This window comes from Podarcis raffonei, chromosome 5 (genome assembly GCF_027172205.1).
Source record: "Podarcis raffonei isolate rPodRaf1 chromosome 5, rPodRaf1.pri, whole genome shotgun sequence".
Taxonomy (NCBI): Eukaryota; Metazoa; Chordata; class Lepidosauria; order Squamata; family Lacertidae; genus Podarcis; species Podarcis raffonei.
Window position 1 is genome coordinate 56,471,808 of NC_070606.1, and position 25,074 is coordinate 56,496,881.

General features: G+C 42.5%; 1 protein-coding gene across 1 annotated transcript; it reads left to right on the forward strand.

The window, feature by feature from the left end:
• Positions 1–498: 498 nt before the first annotated feature.
• Positions 499–21,287, forward strand: ITPRIP (inositol 1,4,5-trisphosphate receptor interacting protein). Its single transcript, XM_053389273.1, has 2 exons — positions 499–1,020; positions 19,375–21,287. The coding sequence occupies exon 2, from the start codon at positions 19,388–19,390 to the stop codon at positions 21,035–21,037; it is 1,650 nt and encodes a 549-aa protein (XP_053245248.1). The 5' UTR covers positions 499–1,020; positions 19,375–19,387; the 3' UTR covers positions 21,038–21,287.
• Positions 21,288–25,074: the final 3,787 nt, after the last annotated feature.

The window sequence follows — 25,074 nt, forward strand, 5'->3', positions numbered from 1 at the left end:
ATGAGAACAGAAATTGTGCAGTGGCGGGCACAGTGGCAGAAGGAGGCCCCATTAGCTAAAGTGGTGCTTCAGGTTAAGAACAGTTTCAGGTTAAGAACAGACCTCCAGAACAAATTAAGTTCTTAACCTGAGGTACTACTGTATGAGGAATAAGAGTAAATTGCTTAAAATGCTTTTCTCATTTGTTTCTTCACTCTCCTCCCAAGGAGCTTGAAGTGTTTTGAGCTCACACCAACCCTGGAGGTAGGGTAGAGCAGGCTGCACGGTAGTAATTTCACCAAAGCAAGGCCCACGGGTATTTGAACCTGGATTTACAACGTCCAAATTCTTGGCACCGGCAACTGACTATTATCGATCAGATTCGAATATAGAGATTGGCAAGGCGATTTTACCAAAAAAAGGGGGGAAAGTAAAGAAAGTGGGTTTCTGAATTTTTAATGGAGGGGGTGAAAACACTGCCTATATAGAGGTAGCAGCGGGAGTTGCTTCAGTTGTCGCTCTGTATTTCATATATATTGCAAGCCACGAGGAGCAAACTCCGGAAAGTTGTTGCGTCGTTGCTTTTCCCCTTTCCTCGCGTCTTGCACAACAAGCAGAATTTAAGGGCGTCCGCGATTTCTTCACCCCTCCGCGAGTTTCTGCTCTGATCGCCAAAGGCTGAGAGCGCTGATTTTATTTTTTTAAAAGTTTTCTCTTGCTTTCCACCTTAAGGGCGTCCCGGGACTCGACCCAAAGTTGTGCGCGTGGGAGGGGGGGCGGTGGTTGTCAGAACGAAAAACAGCGGCCGCCAGGAAATGAGTAAGTTAGAAAGTGATCGTCGTAGTAACGCCAGCTTCGTAGCCCGAGAGGAACGAGCGTGGAGGATGCCGAGAGAAACGGGAAGGAGCTCCGACTGAGCCCTTTGTCCGCCTAAACTTATCCAGCATGAAAGCCGCGTGAAAAAGTCCGGCGTAGGAAAGGACGCGGGCAAAGAGATCCGTGTTAACCGTTTAGGGTTATACAAGAAGTTTGCAGGACGCTGTAAGTATGAAGTTATCTGCCACCAAAAGATGGCCATGCAATATATTGCTTTGGTGTGCGCGTGTGTCTTTGTGTGTCTTTGTGTCTGAAAACGCGGTTCCAGGTTTGAGCCCGTGTTGCTTGTGGAGGAGGCACCTCCATCTTCGCCGACCGGGGGGTGCGAGTCTTGCCCCCTCGCCTTGCCCGCTTCCGCCCTCCCCTTCTGCTGCGCGCAGCCCCCGGAGGTCGCCTCCTCGTGAGGAAGGGCGAGCAAGGCGGAGATGCTTCTCCGAGGGTCTGCGAGAGGTATGCGCGATGTGGCCTTAGCAAGAGGAAGTTGGGCTTGTAGCGAGCAGGGCAACATCTTTCTTAGTTTCCTGAGAAATGAGAGCGGAAGAGGCGCATCAAGCATAGCAGGGGAGAAAAAGCACCATTTAAAGACATAGTCTCTGTCCCAAACCCTGCACTTCCCCCACGAAAATAACTTCGTTTTTGTAGCTTGCTGCTGTATGTTGGCGCATCCTCTTTTTTTGGACACACCGCCTGGGTTGTACTAAATGCATTTGCTTAAAAGTAAGCCCTACTGTCTTCTGCTTCACTTAATATTAAAGAGATGTGCTCATGGGCATAGCCAGGCTTTTTGTTTGAGGTTCTGTCCCCACTAACAAAAGGTGTCCCCCCCGCCCGGTTTGCTATGGATTTTTATGGATTTTTATTTGGGGGGGGCAGCTACACCCATGGGTGTGCTGAGCATCAAGGCCTTGAACATGTCATTGACTTGTTAAGTTTCTTGGCTTCCCAGTCATACAGCCTTTGATTTGCTTATTCAGAAAGTAAGGGCTGCCATCACATAGTAAATGATATAACATTCTTCAGATAACACGGGACAAAGAATAAAGGATGTGTGAGTTAAATAACACTGACTATGTTCTATCCATCAGACCTGCAGTAGGGGCTGTTCATATCCAATCTAGCTTCTTATCAGGTAGGTACTATAAGGACCTAATGTTTGGAACTAATTTATTTACAGTAATTATAAGCTGCCCAATAGAAGTGGCTTCTGGCTGACTTATGACAATAAACCATTACAATGCAATTACACTCAATAAAAAAATAACAAGTAGCATAAACATGTCAGTGGCATCAAGAAAAAAAAGTATAAGAAGATGCACTGTGTTACTAAGAGAGCACAGTAGATCTACAATTTGGAGGATTAAGAGTGTGCAGATGTAACAGAGCCTATGAGAATTGAATGGTTTTCACCTGGTGCTGAAAACGGTTTTAAAAAGTAGCAGGTAAGCCTCCCTCGGGAGGGCATTTAATAACTCGAAAGACTTGGGCAGCAATCCTGCACATACTTATTTGGAAGTGAGCAGCACTGAGCTCAGTACTTGCTTCTGAGTAAATATGCATAGGGATGGGCTACCAGACTCATTTAATTCTACTGCTTTGGATGAAACATTGCTACTTCTGATTAGAAGGGGACTTGAGTATGAAGTCTCAATAGCTACTAGTCACAGGTGGCCTCTGCGATCAGAGGCAGCATACCATGGGATGCAAGGGAGCAACAATGCGAGAGTGCTCTTGCGTTTAGGCCATCCTTGTGGGCTTCCCAAAATTATCTGCTTGGCTACTGGTGGGGGGGAGGGATGCTGATGGTTTAAATATAATTTTCAGCGTAGTTCTTCCATTGGCCAGCAGCACAACTAGTGCTTGCAAAAGCATTATGATTATTGGTGGAAGCACCTGATAGAAACATTAGCAGCAGAAATTAGAGGAAACTAGCCCCTAAGGTAAGCAAAGAAGGGGCTCAATGAAATATTACACTAAATTTTGCATATTTGGCTTGACCCACTCACTGCTGAACTGAAAAATATACCTGAAGAAACTCTGAGAAAAGATGGGGTGTGTGCCTGTATTATATACAGTATGTGCAACAAAATGCTTGCCTGTAACTGTGTGTGTGACCATAAAGTCACAAAATTTATGCCCAGCTGCATAGTTTCCATTTATGTTTTTAATAGCGGAGTGCTCCTGAAAGGTAGACATTCCAGTTCTAGGTTGGGAGCTGGCACAATTTGGGTGTGGCATGGGCAGGGATGCAGCTGTGTATGAGGATGCCTGGCCCACGTGCTGCCAGAAGCAGTAGGTGCCAGCTCAGCTGTATAAGCAAAAGCCCTGGCCCACATTTTTTTTAGCAGAGAAGCAGGATGTGAGGTAAATGGGAAAGAGTGGAGCAATGTGCAGCAAACAAAACAGATACATGAGGAAAAGAACCACATTTTTGGAACCTTGCACAACATTAACTTAGTGGAACTGGTGTAAACTTTGAATAATATGCATGTTAACCATGTCTTCTTCTGTCAACCATGTGACACCTTTCTGAGGCACATGTTGCAGTTCAATTGGCAGTAGTCTAGTGCAGTTTGAACCAACTTCTTCAGCACTATGGACAGTTTTGGAGAAATATTTTGAGTTGTGGATTGCTGCTGTTTTGCAAGTTTATGTAAACATTTGCATACATGTAGAGATGGCTTATCTAGGCCCCTTCTGCAATATACATTAAAAGCAATACAGTGGTACCTCTGGTTACGTACTTAATTCATTCCAGAAGTCCGTTCTTAACCTGAAACTGTTCTTAACCTGAAGCACCACTTTAGCTAATGGGGGCTCCCGCTGCTACCGCGCCGCCAGAGCACGATTTCTGTTCTCATCCTGAAGCAAAGTTCTTAACCCGAGGTAATATTTCCAGGTTAGCGGAGTCTGTAACCTGAAGCGTATGTAACCTGAAGCGTATGTAACCCGAGGTACCACTGTACAGTGGTACCTCGGGTTACAAATGCTTCGGGTTACAAACTCCGCTAACCCGGAAGTAGTTACCTCGGGTTGTGAACTTTGCCCCAGGATGAGAACGGAAATCGTGTGGCGGTGGCGCAGTGGCAGCGGGAGGTCCCATTAGTGAAAGCGCACCTCAGGTTAAGAACGGTTTTGGGTTAAGAACGGACCTCTGGAACGAATTAAGTTCGTAACCTGAGGTACCACTGTATTACAGTATACCACTTTAAACAGCCATGGCTGCCCCATGCCCCCTGGAATTCTGGGAAGTGTAGTGTGTTATGGGTGCTGAGAGTTGTTAGGAAACACCAATTCTCCTCAAAGAGCTACAGTGTCCAGTGTTCCCTAGGAAACAGGATTGACTGTTAAAGAGAATTGTAGCTCTGTAAAGCGAATTGGGCCTCCTAACAACTCTCAGCAAAATCTTTTCTTCATTGAGAATTATTATCTTCCTGAGGATAAAGATGAGCAACCTAAAGTTCAGATTCTGCAGAAACAGTGGTATTTGGACCAGTCTCCTCAAACCATTTAATAGAGAGTTGGCAGAATCTGCACCTTGTCAGGACAAACAACCAAAACTTTCCCATCTTCAGTAGTAGGACAGGTAACAGCTCATACAAAAGGCAGAAAATGGTTGCAGGCAAACCTGGTTTGAACATGATTATATAGCTTTGTTCATTCCTGCCACCTACTGCATGTGTTGGTTGTGGCTGGCAGGAACTGTACTTCAAAACAGCTGGAGGGCACCTGGAGGGCAAAAAAACCCTTAGGCCTACCAGATGCTCTAATCATGTGAAGTGTTTGGCTATCAAGATGTCTACCCTCATGAAAGGGGTAAGATAGCATTACTTCCTGCTAGGGCTTTCACCTGATCAAAGACATCTTCATTGATTGAATTTGTTGATTAAATGTATTAAATCTGCACAAGTTAGCACGTGACTAAAACGATAGTATTGAGGAAAAGGAGTGCTTTCTTTGTTTTTAAATGAGGTATGCATGTATCACAGGAGGCAGCATTTTAGAAGTGGGTATCTGATACGGTGTGGGAGTGAAAGGGGAAAGCCTCCTTCCTGCCCTCTGCAATTATTACCAACCCTTGTACTACAATGAAGCAACACGGGGAGATTTTGTAAATGTTTCGCCCAATTAATTGGGGACGCTCATACATCAAATAACGCAACCGATTAATCAGTGAAAGGTTGCAGCTCAGTTTCCTGGATGTTCTCTGTTCAATGAAGAGGAGCTCAAATGTACCAAGCAAGAAGTTTTATTAAATAACTGTGTACAACAGGGCTTCTTTCCTTTGGCTACTTCCTCTGGCTTCTAGCTCTGCCTCTTGCTTGGGGATGACCTCTAAATTTGATATGGGAAGTGCCCTTAAAGGAGGGGTGCGGAGCCTCCGGCTCACAGGCTAAACTTGGCCCATGAGGCTGTTTTGGGAGAGCCACATTCATCCTCCTCACACTTTACGTTATGTCAGATAAGGGGCAGATAAGGGCAGGGTTTCAAAGGAATAATTGGGAGCTTAAGGTGGGCTCAGCAGTGCCTGGCACTTGGGAACCCCACAAGGGATTTCGACAAGTGGATGGGATGAACCACCTGTCAGTCATGTGAGATGTGATTGGCAGGTTGATGCCCATACCCACCTGTCAGATTTGACCCCTAAGACCAATCCTGATAAGCATCTGGCCCATGGAGCCAGAAAGGTTATCCACTCCTGCCTTTAAAGTGTGGCGTTGAATTCAACTAAGTTGTGCTAGCAAAAGCCAACATAAAGTGCCCTGCTAGTGCAATGGGGCTTTCCTCCCTTTCTCCACACACTCCCCAAATCAGGATGGTTGGGAGTACCTCCAGAAGAGCACTTGGGGCAGAGAGGGAGCAGGGAGATATGCCATGAGCTCCTTAGCGCTATGTTGAATTCCACCCGTAGTCATATCCTTACAGATGGGTTCTCCCCCTGCTCCTGGTCTTTGATTTAGACTCTTAACCAGGGTGGATTTGATTTAAATCAAATTGATATAAATCACAATTTAAATCACTAGTCAGTAAGACTTGGTTTAAATCACTAGTCAGTAAGACTTTATTTAAATCATTTTTTAACAGTAAGACTCATTCTTGCTGGTATAATCTTAATATTTACAACCAGATGAAGGTTTCATTTTTGGAATTATTATTATTATTATTATTATTATTATTATTATTATTATTATTATACCCCACCCATCTGGCTGGGTTTCCCCAGCCACTCTGGGCAGCTTCCAACAGAATATTAATATACAATAGTCTATTAAACATTAAAAGCTTCTCTAAACAGGGCTGCCTTCAGATGTCTTCTAAAAGTCAGAATAGTTTTACAGTTGTATCAAAAATTATTGATTTGGTTATACTATTAGAAATACATAGACAGATAATTATGAAATTATCGTGAGGTTTAATAAGTTAACTGTTTATATTTGAGCCACTTTTCTGCTGTACTTTTTTGATACGAGAAAAATAATCATTTCCTTAATAACAATTTAAGCAATTTATTTAACTAAAACAATAACATTATAGCATATGTATCCATGTTTGTTAACTGATGTGGTTAAATGGTTGTTGTTTTTTAAAAAATTAGACTGAGTTTTAACACACATGAAAAACTGAAAACAAATCCTTTTTTCCTGAGGAATAGCCTTTGGACTATAATGTAACTTAAATAGAAAACTATATTTAGAAAGATTTTTCCTCCAAAAGCATTTTATTTTAACAATCCAATTGAAATTTTTTAAAAAATTGATTTTATTTTTTTTAATTAAAGTCACTGATTTTTATCCACCCTTCTCTTAACTGGAAAACTGTCCAACTCTGCTTTTTGACATCTGGAACAGTATTATCATTTCTAAAGAGAAGGTATATCCATGGAGAGAGTCTCTGTGTCACTGTGAAAGTCGTGATGCCTCATTTCCATGGTGCTGCAAATTAGCCTTCTAATGGGAGAAGAAGATCTTTGTTCCCTCCTGGTTACAAACCAAGCAACCATTTTTGCTCACCACAGACGTGTCTCAGATGAGTAATGTGTTGGCCAATTGCCTTGTATTTGGTGGATCTGCCATGGAGACACATGGCATGGCCCTTCTAATATTTTCTGCTGCTTCTAGAAGGAAGAGGGTGAGTGATATTTACCTAAATTTAAATTATAGACAGATTTAAAGTTCTGGTAATATCGGGGCACCCAAGGTGCACCTCTGCACAGTGCCTCTTCAGTTGTTGCACTGCAGCTCCCATAATTTCTTACTGCTTTTAACTTCTTTTAAACTTTTTATTAGGGAATTGTTTGGTTTTATGTTTTTGTATTGTTGTGGACTGCTGTGATATATTTTCATGATGCAGCGGTATATAAATCTTTATAGAAAGAAAGCAAGAAAGTTATATTGGCATTCTTTACTTTGCGATGAAAGTGGGTGAAATGTTTTGGTGAGTCACCACACCTGTCTATTCTTGTACTCCTTATTCTCTGCTTCTGTTTAAATGTATGTGATGCAGAAATTCAGCTCTCCTTCTGGAAACTGCATGTGGTGTTAACAGTACAGTGGTACCTCGGGTTACATACGCTTCAGGTTACATACGCTTCAGGTTACAGACTCCGCTAACCCAGAAATAGTGCTTCAGGTTAAGAACTTTGCTTCAGGATGAGAATAGAAATCGTGCTTTGGCGGTGCAGCAGCAGTAGGAGGCCCCATTAGCTAAAGTGGTGCTTCAGGTTAAGAACAGTTTCAGGTTAAGAACGGACCTCCGGAACGAATTAAGTACTTAACCAGAGGTACCACTGTACATGTTTTATTTTAGCATCTTTACTACTGGCAAATTCATTATTCATAAGGGGCTTTCACTTTCTTCATCTCTTACAAACATGAAAGGAAAAGCAAATGTCCATCAGATGTGAACTATTGATTTCACATGAACTATTTCCCAAACTCTTCCCCATCATTGCAGTCACTTGTGGGCGTCTGTCTTTCGTTTATGGCAAGACCCTTGACAATTTAAATTGGAGAGGTCTGTTTCTGGAGTATGCTTTTGGTCCCTTCAAGGGATTTGATATAAAAAGGGAAATCTGGTGACATTCTGATGCATTTCTAAACATTCCGTCTCATTGCTGGTGTAACTTTTCTCATCTTCAAAATCTATAGCAAGAGCTTTAATGTATTCTTCTACCTGGATATAAATCAAACAGACTAGAGAAGGAGTACCTTTTAAAAGGCTTAAAGCAGTGTCTTCTGACACTGTCCAGTGACCAAGTAAAATAAAACTAGAAGCAACACAATTGAGCAAATCAGCTGTAAATGGTTGAAAACATGAGGCTATTAAGGTATGGTCATGCAGCCTGCTAGTCTTTTCACACTTTAAACAATATTACACTTTATAGCTTTAGAGTTTCTTATGGGCACTGTTTATTCCTGTTGAAAATTCCAGGGTAAGCTGGGCTGTTGAGTATCTTTGCACCCCGAGATTTTCCTTAACATTCCTAATCAACTATTGAATTCCTGGTGTTAAATCTTTTTCATCATCTGAGAAATTGAAAGGGATCATTTTAGGGTTACCATGTTTCAAAAAGTGAAAATCTGGACACACAAGGGTTTTTTTGGGGTGGGGGGTGGCTACTGCCTTCGACCACAGTATTCTGGGTATGTCCAGATGTATGGCAACCCTGTCTGTAGCAGTTCTATTGTTGGCTCTGGAGCTGCTATTGAACCTGAGTGTTCAGCCTGAGTGTTCAGCCCTTTTTATCTGTGATTTGAGATAGATGTTGTAAGCTGCTGTGAATGCCCATGTTCTGACCACGCAGCCTGTAAATGACTGCATATCCCTAGTGGTACAAACAAGACTTCTCTTAAGTTGCCTGAAGGATGAGGGAACATTTGAGCTCTTGTTTACTTTTATACCTAGATCTAATTCTTGTCCCTTTCTTAGTAATTGGCGAGTGTCCAAGTGGGGAAGCTTTTGGTCCAGGAGTGCATTTTGTCACCATGAATACTCACCACTTTCTGCCAAGTTTTCTCCACTTCCTCCTTTTGTTTCGACAACTTCCTGTTCCAAGGCATGATCCGAGGGCACATGATGCAGCTACTTTGCTGAAGCAAATCAGGTCTGGATCTGGCTGGTCAATTCCTAGATGGTGGAATGCCTTGGAAACTCACCTGTCCAGCCTTGAGTTCCATGATGAAAGAAAGGTGGGAGACAGATAGATAGATACATAGATAGATAGATGATAGATAGATAGAGAGAGAGCGATAGATAGATAGATAAAGGTAAAGGGACCCCTGACCATTAGTTCCAGTCGTAGCCGACTCTGGGGTTGCGGCGCTCATCTCGCTTTATTGGCTGAGCCAGCATACAGCTTCCGGGTCATGTGGCCAGCATGACTAAGCCACTTCTGGCGAACCGGAGCAGTACCTATTTATCTACTTGCACTTTGACATGCTTTCGAACTGCTAGGTTGGCAGGAGCAGGAACCGAGCAACGGGAGCTCACCCCGTCGCGGGGATTCAAACCGCCGACCTTCTGATTGGCAAGTCCTAGGCTCAGTGGTTTAACCCACAGCGCCACCCGTGTCCCTAGATAGATAGATATAAATGCTGGTAGGAGAAAGGAGAATGGCAAGTGGTTGTATAAAGGAAACCATAGTTACTGCTGGAAGCAGGACATCCAGGCATACAGGGGTACCCATTCAGCCCTACCTTTGTTTCAGTCCATAAAATGAATGGGGTAGGACTGCCTCTCTGCCTTCAAAAAATGACAAAAGTGGCAAGAATGGCTCATGTGACAAATAGGTAACTGGGCAAATATTTCAGGAGAGCAACTGGATTGGTTCCAGAAGCAGCTGATTTGAATAAAAGTATTTGCCTTATTGACCAGGAGAAAAATCACTTAAAGCCTGGCAATAATTTTACGATAATAACCCAGTACATTGTTTGTGTGCAGAAGCTACCCAGCCCAGTGTTCCTGTTGGATAGATAGGGATTTTTAGTCCTATTGAAATACTACCAAAAAAATTGCTGTATGAGAATCTTGTGGGATCTGCTGGTCCTGGGTCTTACATATTGTTCCCTTGCTGATAGGAACACATCTGGCCAGTGGAAGGAAGAAATGTCAAAAACTATGTGTAGTGCTTGTATTGACTAGGATTATTTTTGCATATGGCCCCTTTTCATAGGCATTGTTATTTTAGGGAGTCCCTAAAAGCAATTGTCATGAGGCAATGTGATCAAATGAACTGCTGCTGATGCTGCTTTTAAGCTTCTCGTTGAAACCAGAGCAACTTTCATAATATTGCAGCACAGTCCTCAAGCCATAAATGAAAAAAGCAGAATGTCATTTTTGATGCATGTAGTTGTGCCTTGTAAAATCTCACGACCGAGAAGTGCTGAATTTGATCTGGCTGGGTGCTAAGATCTTCTTCAGTACAGCATATTTTTAAAGACAATTTAGAACAGGATGCTAGGTTTCAGATAAAACTGGTCGAGAATAACTTTGGTTGTGCAATTTTGTTCAGCTATTTTTCAGGAGAAAAAGTGGATCTTCCTCGCTTCAGGAATACTACACTGCTTCTGTTTGCTTTGTACAGGAAATGTCCTTAGGCTGTCAAACAATATGTCACTCCCATTGTTTTCTGAAAGAACAAATACTTGACCCGGTCTCCATTTGGCTTGCCAGGCATTTGTGCTCTGGTAAAGGAGGAGCCACTTCGAACATCACACAGGAAAAACGTCAGGATTTCCATGAAAATTATTTACCCGTAATAATTGAAAGGGAGGTCCTTTCCAAAAGTTATCAGCATGTATGCTGGAAAGAGTGGCCAGTGCTGGCCATGTGACTGACTGCTCTGGCAAAAGGAGGATGTTCCTATATTTGTGATCAGTGGCAGGATTTTGAGATACATGGCAAAACTAAAGTTTTCTTTTGAATCTCCACAAAGCTATTTGGAGATGTCCGATCTGCTGTGTACCTATTCCTAATTGGTAGCTTAAAAAGCCACATTGATGGGGAAGGGCAATCACCTCATTATTGCCATTTTTGGCATAGGTAGCACAGGACCCATCAGAAAGAGTGTTCATAGTGGGAGGCAGAAATGGGCATTTCACATTTTTCTTCTGCTTCATCCCCAGGTCTAGTCTGACACCCAAAAGGCTAGCAGAGGAAGTACTGATGCACTGGGCCCATAGCCAACAGGACCCCCAGACTCCTTTTGAAGCCAAATGTGCATCTACCCTTCTAAGAAATTTCTGTGAGATGAGCCAGTCTGGCTGTTCCTACTTTTTAGTGTTTTTAACCAATAAATAAAGGCAGAACTGTGATTGATTAGTTGTTTAGACAACAAGTGATAGGAACCCCTGGTGTTGCTATCCGCTCCTCTTGAGTGCAGTTTCCCTGCTTCTGTCTTCTTTTCTACTCTTTGGAATCTCCATATTTTGCTTTTCCTTTCTCCTAAGCAACCAGGATGGACCTTCCTGTGGTGGGCTCTTCTGAGATCAGATACTTCATAGAAATTAATTTTTGAAAATCCCACTGGCACCGTTGCTGACATCAGAAATGAAATTGGCAAAGATGTTCCTGGCCATAGAGATAATGTGATAGGAAAAGCTTCCTTTTCTTTATTTCTGCATAGTGGCCTGATGTTAAAGACATAGAAACACTATGTATGCTGTGGCAGTGGCAATCCTAGATAGCCTACAATCTTGGTGGAACACCAAAAACGCTGTGAAAATGCTTTTTAAAAAAACGTTTTGGAAAATATATTGAATTTGCCATAGCTCACAATCGCCACCTAGTGTCACATTTGTATATTGCACTTTACAAGACACCTAAAACATTTTATTTGCCACTCTATAGCTGAGTCCTTAGAAAACATGGCCAGAGAAACTAAGAATCAGGATATGTAAGAAACACAAAGGAGAGTACAAGGAAATGTTGAGGCAATATTTGCTACTTTTAAAAAGATGTGGGTGGAATTCAATATCATTCTAAGGAGATTGTTCTCTCAGCACAAGTGTTTATGCTTGCGTGATGAAATGACCTCCCCATTTCACCCCCGCCCTGTCATCAGTTAATACAGGGATAAAATCTTATCACAAATCCCTCTTCAAGGCAGAATCAGCTAAATAGTTAACCTTTGGTGGTACACGCAGGCATTTTGCTTTGATATTAAAGTAAAACCTTGTATTAGACCATACGGCATTAGCTGAATAATTTTAAACTCAGCATTTGAACACCACCAAGAGTGAATGCCATTGTTGCAGGCATGCTTAGAGACCACAAAAATATAAATTGCTTTTCCTTTGCTGTAGCCTCTGCACCCTTTACTCTCTTATGTGTAACGAGCTTCCTTGCTGATCATCTTTCTAAGGTGGAGTGCCCTAATCTTTTAAAACTTTCATCATATCACATAAGCTGTTTCATGATAGCGGGATCGCTAGAATTCATAGATGATCCATTATTATAGCAAGAGCTTTGAAGAGACAGCAGGTGTAATTGAAACAACTGCCTATATATAAAGTTTTACTCTCCTTGTATAGCCATTCCTTTAACGAGGTTTTAAAACGTGTGTGAGCTACAGTTTGTCAAGACAGATTGGCCTGATTCATCTGTAACGCTAAACCATAATTTAACGTTTCATGCATGAGCCTTCTCCTTCTCCTCACCTCCAAAGTGTCCACAGATCAGAAGTGTTTGCAGTTTCTCGTAAATAAAATAAAAATTAAATAAACATTCACCCTGTTTACCATCCCAACCAGAGCCACATTCCTACAAGAATCTTCTGCATTGAAATGTCACAGAAGGAAATATCATTTTTGGTGCTAAACAGAAGAGTGTTCAGAACCTCTTTTGAGGAGCTTATCCCTATTTTGAGTTTCCTGCAAATCTTGCCCCTCAGCCTCTGCTGAGTTCATCACTAACTTTGTGGGTGAGTGGGGGTGAGGTCGGGTGGCGATGTTTCTATTTTACTTAATGTACGTGTGGGGTTTTGTGTCAGCGTCACTTGTGCAGGTTCTCTTTGCTATTCGTTTGTGTTCCTTCGGTGCTGAGAGAGGTTGGGCGTTGGCCTGGGGTGTGGTTGGTCATTTGTGATTGGTTGTGGTGGGGTGGGTGGTTGTTTTGGATCAGGTTAGCCACACACACACCCCTCCACCTCTTTCCCCCTTTTCTTCCTAATGTAACACTAATGTCTCAACAAATGAAACTGATCTGTAGAAAATGTAATTTGAAAAAAGAGACATTGCACATACTTTTGTAAACCGAGAAATCTTTAATAAAAATACATTTTAATATATATTTTTACTAGCTTTGTGGGGGTAACGAAAATCTAGGAGAAGGGAAGTTGGGGAACCTTGGCTTCTATCTTTATGGGCTCAAACAAGTCCAGAAGGCATTTTCCTCTTTCATAATTGGCAACACAATGAAAGCGAAGCAGTTTAATCACTCGGTAACAGAAGCCAGGTAAACACCCCCTGAAGGGTTTATGTCAGAGCTGCTCTGCTCTTTTTTCTTTCTTCCCTCTACACTAGCCATTGAAGTAGACATGCAAAGTGGTGTTGGTGACGCCCTTGTTCCATCTGATGTTGCTAACCAACTGGTGTGCACAGGTAGGGTGGGAAAGCATGTATAAATATTAATAAAAGCTTTGTGTGTTTGTCAGGGCTGGGACTATGGTTGTTATGCATCTAATCTCACATACGCAAGAAGCGCGGCCACACCTTTCAGCCCCGAGGTGAATGCTGCTAGAGCACTAAGATCAGCCGGCATAGCTTGCTTCTCACTAAAATGGCAGGTCTCTTAAGGAAAAACCTTCAGGCATGCGGGTCTTGCTATGATCTTGGCTTGTGGCATCTCTTCCCACTGGTTCCCAGAAAGCTTGCTAGATTGCACACCCTTGCTTTGAAAGGAGCATGTTGGTGGTGTTGCCTGTTTTCCATGTAGCATTTATACATAGAAATAGATGTCATGGGCACATACTTCATATAAAATCTGCTTGTTGGTCGTCCCGTCCCCCCTTCTGTCTCTGTATTATGTCCTGCTGAACCAATTTTAAATCACCCTTTTGTTATGAACTGTGGCCGCCAGTTGACTGTAGAAGAAGCCATGCCCCTTTGATCAAGTAGGGGACTAGGGCATGCCCCTAATGAGCACCACCTCTTATCTTGTCGCTGTCAAGCGTCTTCCCTGCTCACTTCCATGTCAGAGGCGCCTGTAGTTAGTGTTTCAAGACCAAAGCCCCGTCGCTGGCAACCCGCCATGCTATATTTGAATCTCAAAATATACAAGCTGTTCTCTAAAAATACAGAGCCAAAAAAGGAACTCTGTGGCACTTCCTGAAGATCTCTTGCAAACGGATGAAGGCACCTTGTAGCTTATTTTTAAACAACCTCGGTGAGATTTGGGTTTGGAAAATAACTATTTCCTCCTCTTTTTTTTAGTTAAATAGGATATATTTAATTTTATATGGATGCCTTCTAATTGAAGTATTACCTAAGAGTTTAAGATAACAAACACTCATGGTCCTCCCCCATTGTCTCTTCTAAACAAAGCAGCCCTAATACTCTTGGCTATTCCTTGTAGGAAATATGTTCTGTGCAGGACTGCTTCTGCTATGCAGCAGGGTATAGCGAGGAAATATATGAAGGAAGGTGTTTGGTGTTTGAATGGTGCATCAAGACTTTTGAAAGGGGAGGTAGCTAACCTGATGTCCTCTAGATGTTTTGGACTATAATGTCCATCATCCGTGGACGTTAGCTATGCTGACTGGAGGCTGATTAGAGATGAAGTCCAAAACAACTGGAGGGCACCAGGTTGGCTACCCTCATTCTAAAGTATTTGTCTTAGCAGAGGGGGGGGGGTTTCCTGGCTTCAGGCAACTAAATATATTGGGGCAGACCTGGTTCTATATGCTCAATAACCCTTTGCTTCTCTCACCGTATACCCCTTGCAACACCCCTATGCTGGCTTCTAAGCCCCTCTTGGAATCGCAGAAACAGTTTGTCCTCATTTTCATTATCTTCTGCCAGCTTCCCCCACCTGATCTTTCTGCCCTTGTCTCTCAATAAGCCCTTTCCCATTGATTGTCACTCCTTCCAACTCTTCCACCCATAGTGTAGTGGCAAATCCAGAAGTCTAGGGTCCCTTCATGGCAGTCACAGCCATGCTCCTTCTAAGATTATACCATTATCTTGTAATTATACTGTAATAATAATTAGGAATGCATTAGGAGGATCTGTGCAGATCTCCATATGTTTCCTTTCAGATAGCTGTACTGTGCATGTACTTGGGCAAATGATTCAGTGTGCTCCCAGTATCTTCTTTTGGAGTGACTTTAAGTTGGACTTTCATGAAATTCCATTGTATGTAATAGAACTTGCACACCACTCTCTTGAAACTGAAGGAAGTGCCTTGTGTTTCCAGTGTTTCTAAATGCTTGTCTTTGGGGCATATAAAAATCCTGGGCCTCTACCCAACTTGGAGCCAATCAAAAGTTGCCTGCATTTTCAAGCCACCTTTTTGGCAACCTCCCTCTCAGAACATCTGCATAGTGCCCTTCCTTCAGATCTCTCCTCAAAGCCCACCTCTTCCATGAAAAGTTTAGCATGGCCGCTTAATTCATTCCCACTACTACCATAATGAAGTCTAAAACACCTGCAATTGCATCGGATCAATTTCTCGTTACCCTTCCTGCACTCCCATCACTCTTCCCCATTATTATTATTTTTTCCTCCCTTCCCTTCCCCACTATTATCAAAAGCTGCAAGATCCTCGAGGCAGAGGCCTGAATACTTCTTTTTCAATAGGCATCATGTCATACGCTGGTGACTACACCTTTGTAGTTTCTTATTCACCAAACAGAATTCAGTCTTGTAGCTAGTAAATCTGGTTTTTCTCTATCAGGGACTGCAGAAACAGGTTTATCTACCCCCTCCAGGGCTATCATCAATCATGGGTGGTGGGTTGAATCCACCTTGTGCTGGGTGTTGTCCACCAGCAGCACTTAATAAAAAAATCTGGCAGATTTTTGTGTGGTTTTTGTGGTTGTGTTCTTGCTTTTAGAGCGTCTGTGTTTGATGAGGTTTAGCTTTCCCTTTGGAGAGTGGTGTGCTGGAGAAAATGACAATTTTCTAATAATGTGCGAATGATGACCATGTGAACGTCTGCTACTGCAGATCCAACCTGATAAAAATTAATTAATTGTGCTGCACTTGTAACAAGGATGTGAGGATGTCACCTAGGAAAGGGTGAGACAGGACGAAATAATACCATTTCACTTTGCTCTTCTCAAACCAGTTGCAGGATTTGTGCTGATATCTGTGTGCTCTGGTGATGGATCTAGGGGTGTTCTTTTTAATGCTATCATTGAAAGCAGAGAAATAACAAGATAGATGGTTCACTGTCCTTACCTACACAGCAAGACTGGAGCAACCCTAAAATGTTTGCTAAGATGAGGTTGAGCCAAGGGACTCGTACGCCTGCCCTTACTTTGCACATCCAGTTTTGCTAATCGTGAGTTTTGACAAAGAAGTCAGGATCCTATGTGTTCAAATGGCTGTAATCTATTGTCCTTCTGTCCATCCGATAGCATTTGTATTGTTGCTACAGTGGGGATTGAGCTAGTACTGTTCTTCTCAGCCTGTAGACAAGACAGATTGGAAGGGCAGCATTTATCTCATGTATTCTCTTGTGCCGTGTAAGAGTAGATGGATGGTTCTGCTTTTGAAAAGGTCACTCTACCCTATTTTTAATCTGGAGTGCATATACCATTACACTGCATCACCTATACGGACTCCAGCATCTCGGGGAGAAACAGCAATAAACTATTGATCCATCTTCCAGTAATAGTTTTTAACCACCCCACTACCACCAATCAAAAGCATACTCAACCGTGGTAGGGTCAACTCCCATGTTAGATAGATGGACAAACAGTTTAATTGTGTAAAAGCCCCCATTAATGAAGTGTTGTTGATGATATTGCCAATGAGATTGATATGTTTTCAACTGACAAAAGTGAATGTGGTGCTTCAGCAGTTGCCTATAGTTGGGAAGGTTTTTACTCCTCTGTCATATGTATGTGGTTCACTTGTAAATAAAGAAAGGCCTTGCTTTACGGCCATACCCAATCTGGTTGCTATGGTAACTAACTGCCAGGATTGAGGGCAAGGTGGCAGCCGGTAAGGTAGTGAAAGATCCAGTCTTAGAATTACAAAGGGGTGGCTATGCCTTAGCCCCACAGTGAAACCAAGCCAGTTGATGCTACCTAGTGATGAAAATGTGCCACTGGACATAGGGGCTCCTTACCTGGCTTCTCACACCCATCCTCTTAAAAATCTCTGGACAGCATCCATGTTCTCTTTCCTCATGATTGTGGTGTGCTCTGTTGTGGGAATACTGATCTTCTTTATTGCTAAAGTAGCAAAAAAATTCTTGTATATTGATTGATTTATAGGGTGAGATAGGCACCAGGTTGGGGAAGACTGGTTTACGCCTTTCTCAACCTTGGGTCCCCAGCTGTTATTGGACTACAACTCCCCGTCATCCATAGCTAGCAGGACCAGTGGTCATGGATGATGGGAATAGTAGTCCAACAACATCTGGGGACCCAAGGTTGAGAAACACTGCTTTAGAGGGGTATGTGAAGAAGGGTTCCTGCAGTGATGTCAACAGTGCAACTACAATCTTTCCTGATCCTCGCTCCTTTCTCATTACATTTTTCCTAAAGTTTTTATCTGTGTTTGCATCTACATCTACATTCTTCATTATTTTTTTGCATCTGTCTCCCTTAAGTGCAAAACCCTTGTCTCACTCTCATTTTTGGGGGGGGGGATGTGCACAGGCTGCTAAACATATAAGGACACCTAGATGGGAAATCAATTTGCAAAACAAAAGAGACTTCATCTAAAAGATAAAGGCTGGGATCCTAACCCCATCTACCTGTAGGCTACATTGAATTCAGTAGGACTTACTGAGTAGACATGGCATGGATTGTTCTTATTAGTTAAGCTGGTGTGCTCGGATACTGCAGAGGGGCAAATCTTTGAATCACATTCATTTACAGGCTAGAAGGGAATAATTATAGGCTACTGGCAGCTGTGGGAACAGGATGGGTGCACATCAACACACTGGAAATATAAAATGGATCCCTTTTGGAGTCAGAATTACCACCTGCTTCCTCTCACTGTTCACATTATGCAGGATGTATATTTGGGGTGGGCTGCATGTGGCAGCCACCACTTACCTGTGACTTCTTCCATCACATGACTAATTTCTATACCTGCCATGGAGCTGGGTCTTTAGATCCCCTCTCCCCACACACTTTGGGCTCCGTGCTATTGCCATACAGTGATGACATGATATGTGCTACACCATGAACAGAACTCCTCCTCAAATAGAATCCTGCAACAGCAGTATCTAGGTCTTTTATGGGATCCCAGGAATCACTATGGCGCCACGATGGTGGCTGCAGGGACAGCTTCTGATAGTGTCTGACTTCAAGGAACAGAGCATCCTATGGACCACAGCACTCTAGAGCAGGCACACCCAAACTCAGCCCTCCATATGTTTTGGGACTACAACTCCCATGATCCCTAGCTAACAGGGCCAGTGGTCGGGGTGATGGGAATTGTAGTCCCAAAACAGCTGGAGGACCGAGTTTGGGGGTGCCTCCTCTAGAGGCATGATCAACAGGCCATGTGCATAAGGGAACACAGATTATTCAGGCAAAACAAGTGTTCATAATAAAGTAATTAGATGTGTTACACACCCAACCTTCACTAATAAGAAATCAATTTCATTTCTCTCTTTGCCACATACTCCTGAAAACACAGCCTTACTGTATACTGGCCCTTAACAATATCTTCTTAAGAAAATATAACTACTTTCTATGGGAAGTATTCAATAATAATAATAATAATAATAATAATAATAATAATAATAATAATTTATTATTTATACCCTGCCCATCTGGCTGAGTTTCCCCAGCCACTCTGGGCGGCTCCCAATCAAGTATTAAAAACAATACAGCGTTAAATATTAAAAACTTCAGATGTCTTTTAAAGATAGGATAGCTACTTATTTCCTTCACATCTGAAGGGGGAGGGTGTTCCACAGGGTGGGCGCCACTACCGAGAAGGCCCTCTGTCTAGTTCCCTGTAACCTTTCTTCTCGCAATGTTTTGTGCTTTGAGATTTTATTACAATCAAGCAGTAAATAAATATTGTGACATAAATAAGGATTAGTGCTACATCAATTGAGATTCCCCCCCCTCCTTCCCCCACCATCCCCAAATCTGCTCCAGAGGGTTGGAGGAAACCCCAGCACAGAGTTAGGGGGCAGGCAGGGAAGAAATCTTTGCACAGACAGAATCTTAGCGCTATCACCACATTGAATACAACCCTGTATCTGAAAGTTCACAGATATTTCTTGTGTTCCTATTTGTTTTTATCCACTAAGCTGAGAATTCATCTGATTTCCTTGTGTGCATGTGCAGATCTAAACACAACTTACTGTTTCTCTACCTCTTCCTCACAGGAAAGTTTTTGCCATGCCAGCGGGAATCTTCCGGGTGTGCCTGGTGGTTATCACGGCTATCGTCAACCATCCGCTCCTCTTTCCAAAGGAAAATGTCACTGTTCTTGAAAACACACAGGAAGTCATCCAGAAGATGAAAGAGCGGGAGGAGAACCTGAGGCTGGAGCAGCTTAAACTGGAGCAGGAGATTGCCATGCAGGAGACCTTAACAAAGCCTTCAGCGAAGGCTGCAGAGACAGAGGAGCAATACAATCACAATCCCCTCTCTTGGAATTTCTGGACTGCTTTGTCCATGGTGGTTTTCCTTCTGATTGAGTTCTGGCGGCAGGACTACAAGGAAGGGACTTGGCAGAATTATGCCAATGAGGAAGATGAAATTAGTGTCCTTGGGAAAGCGCTCAAGGGAGTCGTCCTGCCAGACAATGCCACATTGGCCAACTTCTATGAAAAATGCCTCCAGGTTGTGACGGGTGATATCGCCAGAAACCGAGAGCTTGTGGAAGGCTTTGCAGATGACTTGCTGGAAGCCCTGAGAAGTGTGTGTAACCGAGATGCAGACATGGAAGTGGAAGAATCCATAGGAGTCGGGAGCATGTATGAGAACTGGAGAGCTCACAAGCCCTTAGCTTGTGACTTCATTGTCCCTTTTACCCCTCCGGAGCCATATTGTTTCCAGTTAGAAAGCTGGTGTTCGGAAGAAACCGTCTCCCCAGACAAACAGGGTTATGGGATGATAAAGATCTCGCGGGCGGATGAGAACTCAACAGGATGTATCTGTGACAAGACTAAGCTCGGGGAAGACCTACTGTGTCTCCTTCACAGCAAAATGAACCAAGCTAGGCAGAACCAACATATGGAGGACCTCCTTTGTTACAAGGACACTCGATACCTTGATTCTGACCAGGTTATGACGTGGTTCCAGCTTGCGCTTACTAAGGCATGGAACAAAATTTCACACAAGTACGAGTTCAACCTCACTTTCAATCTCCTGGATGCGCCTGGGGCTCTAAAAATCAAGTTTCGATCTGGAAAGACCATTACTTTCAACCTCACCCCGGTGGTACAATATGCTGATTCTGACGTATATTTCATCTCCCATTTCCCATGCAGTAGCTTGGCAGAGGGCTCCTCTTCCAGCATTCACTGGCTTCTCACGTTTGCAGTATATGAGAAGAGATATATCCAGTTTATTTCCAAAACTCTGCCTGCCAACTCCTGCCACCTCAGCTGCCTCCAGATTCTGTCCTTCCTTCATGGAAAGCAGTGCAGTCTAACAGGCGCAAGCAGCCTTACAAACTACCACTTGAAAACAGTGATGCTACATTTACTACAGACGCTTCCTTGTGCAGACTGGGCTTCTACACAGCTGCGAGCCAGGCTGCAAGACATGCTCAGATTTTTAGAGAAAAGCTTGCAGGAAAAGAGGCTTTACCACTTTTTCGTTGGGAACAGGCACCTGCCAGAGGAACTGGGTATCCCCATAGAGTTCCAAAAGGCAGAACCTCTAAACCTTTTCCGCCGCTTTGTATTGCAACGAGACGCTTACAGAAAGACTATGGACACATTTCATGAGATGCTAAAGAACACAGCAGCTTTAATAAATGAATATGCCATGCATGTTCCCAATGGACGAGTGACCTCACTACATAAAGAACCCCTGTAGCCAAATCTCTGAGAATTACAGTATGAACAGATCTCCCCCATTGGGAGCAAACTGCTTTATATGCTCACATTAACTCCAAAGATTGGTAGAATGGAGATACTTTTCTCATTTTCTTCCCAATGTTGTTGGCTGATATTTATGCAGCTTCTAACGTTTAAACTGTTGTGTATAAAGTTTGTTGTAAATAGTTTAAGCAAAGGAGGTATCTAATTTATTCCTATATCGACATTACAGACCTTGGGATTTGGTAGAGTCTGTGTGGTTTGTTTATGTGAAGGTGGAGATGGTGACAGCTCTGCAAAAGGAGTCCTTGTAGGAGAGAAAACATAGTTTGAAAATGGGTGACAGATGTACAGCCCTGTGCTTCACAAATGATCAGTCACCCACTGTGAAGGGAATTCTTTTATTTTGTCCTAAACTATTAAGCAAATGCAGAAATAAGTTGCAGAAATACCAGTTCAGTAGAGCTTCCTGCAACTACAGCCACTACATACTTTCACACCCTGAGCCCCTGGAGAGTTTCTGTCCACCTCCAGTGAAATATATTCATATCTATGAACCAATGGGAATATCCACAAAAAGCTATCCAGTGATGCAAGCATCATGCAGGGTATTTGAGCATGCCTTTTCTACATTTCCAGCTACTATTACTTTTAAGACTTGACACACCACTAAAATACCTTTTTCGTATTTCTCTCCAATAGCACCAGACCTAACTGGCAAGAATATTTTCCAGAACTGTTAGATTAACCACTGGCCTAAACAGATCGTTACCTTGGTGCCAGGGATCTGAGTTTATGATGCATTGCACACACTCTGGTTTATTTTTACATGTTAAGTGTCACAGGCAGACCACAGCAATAAACTGCTGTTCTCAACAAAATGAAAGAATGACCGTATGTTTTAAGATTTCCTGAAATTCAGGTTCTTCTACAAAGATGACATCCTGGATTGGTGTCCATATGTTTGGTGTAATGTGGGGGAAAAGGACAAAAATTCAGGTATGGGTTTTTTTTAAAAAGGATCCTTTTGAAAGGCAAAGGTGCTACTAGTTATAGTGGCTGGGCTCTGTCTCCACATTTGGAAACAGCAATTCTTCTGAATACCAGGGATCCACAGGAGGTGAGAGTGCTCTTGGCCTTGGGTCCTCCTTGTGGGTTTTCCGCAGGCATCCAATTAGCCACTGAGAGAACAGGGTGCTGGATTAGATGAGCCATTGGGTCTTCCTTTGCTGCTTTCCACCTTGCATTTGTATCTGCTGCGATTCTGAACATGTGCCAGGTTTTGTTCTTTTCTGGAAAAGGGCTTTGGAAATGGTAGTTATCACTTAGGAAGTAAGACTTTACTACTACTGCTGCTGCTACTATTCCCTAGTGCCCAGGCTGCATTGCTACGCTGCTACTTCTTCGACGGAACACGCTGTGTTCTAATAGCAATCGTTAAATGCCAACAGTACTGCAGTGGGGGGGGGGGGGTTTGTTGTTTTTGTTTTCGGAATGGTCTCCTGAACGGAGAACTTGATTGCTGGATAAACAGAAGTACGACCACCATATAGGTTCATAAAAGAACCAAACGTGATGATAGGCAGAATTTTCATCTTACATAATAAATCACTGCTCTCCTGTACATTACCTGCATGCCCATGTAGCAGTGTAGGTCCACTCAAATGACACACAGAGAACATGGTTCCTGCCACCACAAATCTCTGTTTAATTAGTTATTAGGAGGGAGAATATAGGGATCAAATTATGCCCCTGCCCCACTCCCAGAAAACAACAGCATACCATTTGTGCTTTGTTCATGGACCAGCAGTGCCTTTGCAAGCGGGTCTCCAGGTGGAAGTAACCATAGGTGCATATAGTACCAATATGTTTATGCAGTTCTTATGCACATTTATGATTCTAGCTGGAAAGAGAGCTTTCTGACATCTGTATTTTCACTAAACTCTGTCTTCCGCCAGTTCCTTTCATGGAGCTACAATTCTCAAGATTATCCTGGGAAGATTATTAAACCACTCGGGGAATTGTAGCTCTATGAGGGGAACAGGGGCCTTCTAACAACTCTCAATTACCTTGACAAACTACAGTTCCCATGATTCTTTGGAATGGCACTGTTTTAAATGTGTAGTGCAGATGGGGCTAATAATAATAATAATAATAATAATAATAATAATAATAATGGGCCAAAAAAGTGCATTTCAGCAGGTAGGCTAGTTACACATTCTACCGGAAAGAGCTTGCTCACACAGTGCTATTTTTCTAGAAAAAGAGGTAACAGAACTTACCATGAACACAAGTTCTGGCTGGAAAAAAAAGCCCTGCCCACACACTTCTTTTTAAATCAGCCCACTGGTTATTTCACTGACTCTGTGCAAATGCTTATTTGTTATCTGACCGACTTTAGGGACAGTGAAAGCTGAGCAACTCCAGTCCCTAGTAGAAGTGCTGAAATATCAAACCAAGTGTAATGTGCTGCTTTTGGCCCACACTATAAGGACATAAATCCATGACTGAAAAAAACAATTTATATAATGTAAAAAACTTAAGCAGAAGATGGAAGAAACGGTTAAAACCTCTCTACCTTTTTTTAAAAAAAGAGTAAAGGTCTGGAAAATGGGTTTTGAAAAATGACAAGTCCAGGGAAGCCATAAAAAGGTGTCAGACACCTCACTGCAATACCTTCCTCCTTGTAGCGTTCTTTTTCTAGGCAGCTTCTGCACTTTTAAATTTTTAATGTTTCTTCCATTCTTGTCAACGTGCTATATAATTGACTCCTTGTAAAATAGTGGCTCCAGTTAATAGGCCTATTAAACAACCCATTGCGACTTCAGTTATTTTATTTTAAGTAATTACATGGTTGAAATGGAAAAATCTCTCTCTTCTTTCTCAGTCAGCAGTATTTCCAGTTTTGCTGGTCTTGAAACAAAGCTCTCTGAGGAAACACAAAATCTGAATGTTTATAGCATGACACTTTTGGGGGTTAAGCGTTTCCACAAGAGTTGCTATCCTTATCTAGGTCGTTATCAAGCACTCGTGAGGGGTTTAATTAAACTGATGCTTTAGTAAGACTTTAAAAACACAGACATTTACATTTAGTCTCCAAAATGCAAGGTATTAAAAATGTCTTACTCAGCAAGCAAACCAGACTGGTTAAAACAATTTGAAGTATACTTACTATACTTACCTTCCTAAACCTTCTGCATGAGCAGGAAAACATTTTGGGGAAGGGTAATACTAAGATTTCGACTGAGTGCATACTTGCTTGGTAAGCCTCATGGAAAGCAGTCAGACTTTTCTGACAAAGCAGTATGTAGCAGTATGCTACTCAGACCAGCTAATAGGCTTTGCTTCTTTCTGGATGTCCAGTCTTGTCAATGTTCTGGAACATGCCTAGGTTGCCGTTGAAGGAGGGACTCATGGCAGAAATGGGAGACTCTCTCTGCACGAATCCAATACGGCCTGCACTGGATTTTGACGCTGAATACACAGGACAGCTGCCACCTGCAAAGAGTAGTTTAAAGTCATTTCAAATGGCAGCTGTCAACCTGACAGAAAGGTGCTTGGGGGTGCCTCAGGAAGAGTTAAGTGATATTTCCATCCCATCATTAAAAAAGAAAAAGAAAAAGCAAGCAGCCTCCATTGTATGCCTGTAATGTATGCACTCATCCTCAAGGTGACCTGAATAAGATTTATGCTTTATGTATTATTAATGGAAATCCACCAGTGGCAAAGGCGTTGTGTAACCAAAGAAAAAGGGGAAATTGCTCATTTTCTTACTTTGCATCTTTTCGGCTATAGCTCACTATCTTCCCAAGAATAAGAGAACGTGCATTGTTCAGTAAGTAAATCTGCAATTGGGCATGTTTCATGCCGATTCCAATTTAAGCAGAGTCCACACAACATACAATCATTCAAAAAATCTTTTATTTCATCTTCTACCATTGCCATTCCTTGCCTCTTGTAAAGAACCCAGGATAATGGCTGACACTAACTGGTAAATGACAAAGTAGTATATACCGCTTGTTCTAATTATTTACT

What these genes read in the sequence shown, in the direction of transcription:
- ITPRIP (XM_053389273.1), top strand. Translation starts at nt 19,388, where the DNA reads ATGCCAGCGGGAATCTTCCGGGTGTGCCTGGTGGTTATCACGGCTATC.